The sequence below is a fragment of the Rhinolophus ferrumequinum genome, chromosome 20 (assembly GCF_004115265.2).
Source record: "Rhinolophus ferrumequinum isolate MPI-CBG mRhiFer1 chromosome 20, mRhiFer1_v1.p, whole genome shotgun sequence".
NCBI classification, from domain to species: Eukaryota; Metazoa; Chordata; class Mammalia; order Chiroptera; family Rhinolophidae; genus Rhinolophus; species Rhinolophus ferrumequinum.
The window spans coordinates 8,043,032-8,049,405 of record NC_046303.1 but is presented as its reverse complement, the minus strand read 5'-3'; the positions used below and the strand labels follow the sequence as shown (position 1 = coordinate 8,049,405).

The following is a 6,374-nucleotide window of genomic DNA, read 5'->3' as shown; positions in this document are numbered from 1 at the left end:
TACGCAGACTGACCCCCGAATCCATGGTTGCAATCAGAGACGGGCAAGGGAAGTGACACCCCAATGAGAATGGTGTGCCATAGGATTTTTCAGAATTCCTGTGCTTATGTGGACACAAAGCTTTAACAACACTACAAATAGTGTGTCTTTAATGGGTCCCACACAAAGGAAATTTCATAGAGGTCTTTCCAATTCAGCAAAAATCCTCACAATGCACATTACTTGATCACTAGTAAGTTGTGTAGCTGAAGGAAACTCTTTGAAAATATCAACAGTGAGCAACGAACTTTATTTTTCTGTTCTATCTGTAGACAATAACATAAAAAAAAATCATTGTTATAAGAAGAGACAATTCGGTAATGTAGCCAAAGAAATATAAGAGTATCGTTTAAATAAAGAAAAGTTGTCATTTTTTTCTGGACTTTGTGGGTCTTATGATATTTGTAAATTTTTAAACATTTGTAGATAGTGGGGATTTCTTTTCTCATTCTACATATTCACGTTTGTCCCTAATTTTGTGTGTACAGGTTTGTGTTCTTTTGTGAGTCCTTGGCACCCAGTCAGCAGCCTTCTGAGGAAGAGCCATCATGAAACGTTAACAATGAGGGAGGATCGGTGCACCAACACCCTCAGTAAGTTGCCGAACATGCCGGATTTCTTACTTGTTTTTAGAACAATTGGCTGCTCAAGGCCGCATGTTCTCTCTTACTTGGAATGGCACCCAAAGCACTTTATTAAAGGTCATTTGAGCGTCAGTTGGAGGGGAACTGATCCAGAAGCACACAGAATCACACTGTCATTTGAATATGCTCTTAGGTGAGAGAAAAACACTTTGCAAAGATGCTGCTAAAGAGAGCCAATGAGTCTGTGATATCACAGCCCCATAACTGCTTGTTGGATGAGTTTGCCAAGGTTCTGTTATCTGAGCTGCCCTGGAGTGCATGTCCACAAGGGACTCAGTGCCCACCTTGGTCTCCAAACACCTGTTCAATCTGGGGGTTGAACGGATTCTCCTTTCCCAGGATATGGGGCCACTGGTGCTGCACTTTGTTCCAGAAACCATCTGCCAACAGCAGCAAAGCGATCTGTGAGAGAAGAGTAAAAGGAAAATTATAACAAAGTAAAGAATTTACTGGCAAGATTTTACTCTGTTCTTTGTGTGCTGGACAGACTCTGGATGGTGCTCCAAGATTCCTACCTTTGTGTCTTGGTGTGATGCCCATCCCTTGATGTGGGTGGGACCCATCACTTGGGTCTAACCAACAGAATATGGCAAAGGTGGAAAGATGTCACTTCAGTGATGCTGTAACAGTATCTAAAACCAACTCTGCTAGCAGCCTTACTCTGGAGACTCCTTGTTGAGTTGATGAAGTAGGAAACCCACATGGCGAGGGACTGAGGGTGGCTTCCTGCTGACCTCCAGCAAGAAGTTGGGTCCTCAGTCCTACAACCACTAGGAAATGAATTTTGTTGACAACCCAAGTGTATCTGAAAGCAATTCTTCCCCAGCTGAGCCTCCAGATGAAAATGTGGCCTGGACGATACACCTGGGTTTCCACTTTGTGAGGACCCAGTTAAATTGTACCAACACTCCAAACTGTGAGATAAAAAAAAAAAATCAATATTGTTTTGAGCTGCTAAATTTGTGCTGATTTGTTATTCAGTGCTAGATAACAAATAGTCTTCCTCAGAAAGCCATTTATTCACTTATCTGTGGACAGCTAACATTTACTGCAGGACAAAGGCTGGGTTTTGGAACCAACACAATGAGGGCTTTCCTCGAGAACTCCCAGTCTAGTGAGGGAAACACATGCAAAATGACACCAACAAGCCTGTAGGGGGCGCTGTGAGAGAGATGCCTACAGCTGAAGGGGAAAAGGTACCAACTGTGCCCGGTGGGCTGGGAGGGGACAGGTCTTCTCTCCCAGCCTAACGCGCACTCTGGTTGCATTGTTGTCCGTCAGGTTTCCCTTTTATTCACCGATGTAGCAGGGGCCGTTCTTGATTGTCTCATCCCCTGGCTTGTCATCAACATGCCCTTGATGAACCGCCTTTCTCGGCCGATAATGCCCTCATCCATTTAGCAAATGGGGCCTGGCCAGGTGTTCAGGCCTCCTGTGGCTGGATCTTCACAGGGGTTTTTAATACCGGATGATGAAAGAAATGAGATTGTGGAAGGTCTCAGAGGAGAACACATTGTTCAGGGAGGATGCTCAGGGGGGTTCCCCACTTTGTTCAGAAGCACGTGGACATTGTCTCCGAAGCGCAGGGCCCGTTCACCGTTTCAACAGGCACAGCTGCCAGCGCCTGTGTGACGCTGGCCAGTCTGCTTCCACTTCATTTGCAAAGTGTGTGGGCTTGAGAAAACGATCTAAAGACCTTTCTGGGTCTAAATTATGTGCAAGAGTTTAGCAGTTGTTTGAAAAAGTGAGAACTGATTGAGTGGCTGCATTAAATATCCCCCGTATAGTAATATGTTTCGAGCCTGCTGAGGTGGACCCCAAATTCCGTCCATCCAACTATGTAATCTTGATCATATGTCTAGTACATCACACACACACACACACACACGCACCACACATAGCACACACACATACACACATACCCCACACTCCACATACCACACACACATACACACACCAATACACACCACACATACCACATACACACCACATATACCACATACACCACACACACATACAAACACACACCAATACATACCACATGCACCACACACACACACATACACACACACACACACAAACACACAAACACAAAGGCCCACTGGCAAGCTGGCAGGTTTCTGGGAAGTGTCTGATCATCTCTTACACACAAAACAATCAGTGTCTTCGAAGGCAGAGGATTGGTCTTGTGGCTGTTTTTCCTGCTATTTCTCAACAAAGGAGGCTGCTGGCCAGGTCTGTAGAAAATTATTAATTGTTCTTTTTTGTTCATTCCCTTTCAAACTTGATACACGTAAGCTATCTTCCTAACAATTATGAGGCACCAAGACATTTGTGGTCATCTATTTCCCAGTCTAAATAAGGGGTGAAATAGGGGTGAGGATAAAAAGAAAGTTAAAATGAAAGAGCTCAGATGGAGTATCTGGTAACTATGTGGTTTGAAAGCAATTAGGTGGCTGTCACTCCAGTGGAGATTGAAATATGAGTGTGCATTGCTAATATATTGGGTCTAAAATGAGAGTGAGATTGTTATTACTAAACTAGAGATTTGTGATAAAACAAGCCACTACCGTCATTCATTCATCTGAGGAACACTTAATGAGCACCTACTGGGTTTTTCTTACAACCAGCGTCGTCTTATATCCCCCATGACACACAGCACCGGGCAAGACCCAGCCATCCTTTCCCCTCATTATCCCAAATATCTTTTGTGCTTCCTTATCATACTTTAAAATAGTAAAGCAATACCTAGTCATTTGAGAAAAAAATTTAAAAGGCAATTAAACAAAAAGAGATAAACAGAATAAAAAATCAGCTGTAATTATAACAAAGATAGCCACTATTAACGTGCGTGCACACACACACACACACACACACACACAAATTGGATCGCTTTGTAAATATCATTTTATAATCTGCTCTATTTGAGGTATAATTTACACACACGACAATGAACTATTTCGTAAACAGTTCCATAAGTGTTGATAAATGCATACAGTTGAGTAATAGTTCCCACAGTCTTTAATCTGCTATTATTTACTTTGGTCTATATTACAAACATATTTTTGTGTCACTAAAGGTAGAACAATATCATTGGTGTTTTTTCGATGCATGGCATTCCATCAGGTGAGTGCAAACTAATTTATTCCTCCAATGGAGACTTTTGCCACACATGTCCCTAGGATTTGTGCTCAGGACAGGGAATGGAGACAGCTTCCTCCTGCCAGTTCACACACATGTGCTGCACAGGAGAGGTTCTTAGGCTGCTTTGCTCACTAACCTTACTTAACATGCAGGGGATGGTGTCTGGTCCAGCAGAATGCGAGGGAATGGTGGGGTTCTGGTTACGTGGGATTTTCCGGTTCACTGAGCTAGCACCTTCTGCGTCTCTTCCTATGTAGTTGCCTCAGCTGCCTGCGTGCTCTCGCAGGGCTCCAGCTGCGAAGAGTCCAGATAGCTGCCACATGGGTGGTACTGCCTTTGTCCCGACACCACGGCTGATTCCAGCGCATGTGACCCTTCCGCAGGTAAGTCTACCTCTGATGGGCACTGACACCTTTCTGCAGGCACCCCTGCAGCCCCTGTGTCTGTGGGGCACACCCACCCACCTAGCTGCCTGTTGCTGCTGCTTAGAAGCTCTCTCAGTGCCAAACCCTGTGCTGGTCATTGGTCCACTGCGAAGTCTCCTCTCGCTTCTCTTTGAAATTCCCACAGAAGGGGTGACAAAGCAGGGTCACTTAACACCCCATTGCCTGATACAAGTTTTTGGTGAAACAGCTCATTCAGTTTTTACTCGCAGCCCCTGATCTCAGGATTCAGGAGTCTGTAGCGAGAGAAGTGGAACCTGGTAGAGTTTTTCATTTGGACCCGCGGTGACAGCCACCATATGGCTTTTAGAATTTCTCTTCCTTCTAATGATACTTTTTAAATTGAACCATGCTTCTTTGCGTAATCAGATTTGTACTTATTTTCAATGTAAGAAATTGTCCAAACCTGTAGAGAATTTTAATAAGATTTGATTTATGCCAAACTGACAATAATTGCTGGGAAGCAAGATCTCAAATGCTCAGAGAATGACAGTTTTGCAGCTTCTTTTATGCATTTGAAATTAAGGCGGGAACATAAGGAAGATTATATGAAGATGGGAGAAAGCAAGGCAGGGACTGGATTGCGGGATAGTTAACAAGATTATGTGATCTCTGGAGGGTAGTTATGCTTCTGAGGGGTCTAAAAAGAGGCATTTCAAAGGTTAAACTGGATGCACAAAAACAATGGCTTAAGGCAAAGATAAACCATTTACGAAAATGTTGTAGGCTTGGGGCGTGACTCCCCACCATGGCCTGTCCAGTTAGGAATTTATGACCAAATCACCCTGTGAGGTTACTTTCCTTAGAACCCCTTTTTCGTCCACATTACTATGCGTTCTTCCCTAGGAGAGTCCCCAGCGCCCTAAGCAGATGCGCTATGTCAGATTCACCCCACAAGTTCAATAAGATACACCCAGACATGACAGAAGCCCAGCACTGGTCATAGCTGGACACAATCTGGGATTCCTCCCCACACCCACTTCATAAGCTAATTGTATGTATGTTGCTACAAAAATAGAACTCTTGAGTAAGACAACCATGAAAATCAAATCCTAACCTGTAACCACCTTTTCGTAATATTTAAAAAAGAATAAATGTAATTCATAGCAAGATCATATAGATTTTGCCAAAAACTTCTCATGGCTTGATACCTCTTCAGTTGAATCCTTGCTAAATTTAACTCTGGGGTTCTATGGGACCAAAGTTAAAAATCCACTCCGGATTTACCTTCTGCAGGAAGAAGGCTTCTGGGCTATCTTTGTGCGATGGCTCTTGAACACCTTCAGGGTAATCTGGAACACGGGGAATGTGTGACTTTGCTTCTCTGACCTCTTACTTAATCTGTTCCGAAATAGTCTAGTGGGTTTCTGGTCACTTTTGGTCGCAATTAATTGTAAATTTGTAAACTTACAACATGACAATGGTGTGAGGTGCATTTAAACACTTCTATTTAAGAGGAAATGTGAACCCCCACCCCCAGCCTCTCTGTGCTGACTCATCCCCCAAACCACTATTGCTATTTGTTGATGAGTAAAGCAAAGTGAATATACATAGTGCCTGATGCACGTGCAGGGCCGGCCTAAGGCGCCTGTGGTTTGAAGCTTTCCTGACCCAGAAGCCCCCGCTCACTGCCGGCATAACTTCCTTTTATGAGGGACTCCACAAGTCTGCCCAGGACAATTGGTTATGCATCTTACGTCAAGGGCTCCAGAGAGAGGAGGGCAATTGATGTCACCGAAGTTTCATTGCTTGCAGGAAGAGTTTTGAGAGGATGGTGTGAGTTGCTGCTGGCACTATGAGAGGAGAGCAGCTTGTTTTGCAGAGAGCTTTGTTGGGCGAAGCTGCTCAGGCAGGAGGTGTTGGGGATGGTTAGCTGGGTGGTTCTGGAGTAGCCAAGGAAACTGGACTTGATATATGTCTGTAGCTCTTCCAACATTTTCTGTTTACTGGTGTATGATTTTAGGCCCAGAGATCTTTTAAGTGCCTATCCAGATGCTTAATTTTGCACATATTAAAAAAAAAAAAAGAGCATTTGAATAAGTAGAATTGCTGTAGCTTCCATAGGCCACAAATCTGGGTCTTCGGTCTTTGCAATATAATTTGT

The 6,374-nt window shown here is 43.8% G+C and overlaps 1 protein-coding gene across 1 annotated transcript in view; it reads right to left on the bottom strand.

The window, feature by feature from the left end:
- Positions 1–337: 337 nt before the first annotated feature.
- The window catches only part of AOAH (acyloxyacyl hydrolase), a 140,270-nt gene continuing 134,233 nt past the window's right edge, over positions 338–6,374 (bottom strand). The window contains exon 21 of the mRNA XM_033088018.1: positions 338–1,085. Coding sequence (XP_032943909.1) covers positions 957–1,085 — 129 coding nt within the window. The 3' untranslated portion in view covers positions 338–956. The remainder of the gene's footprint in view (positions 1,086–6,374) is intronic.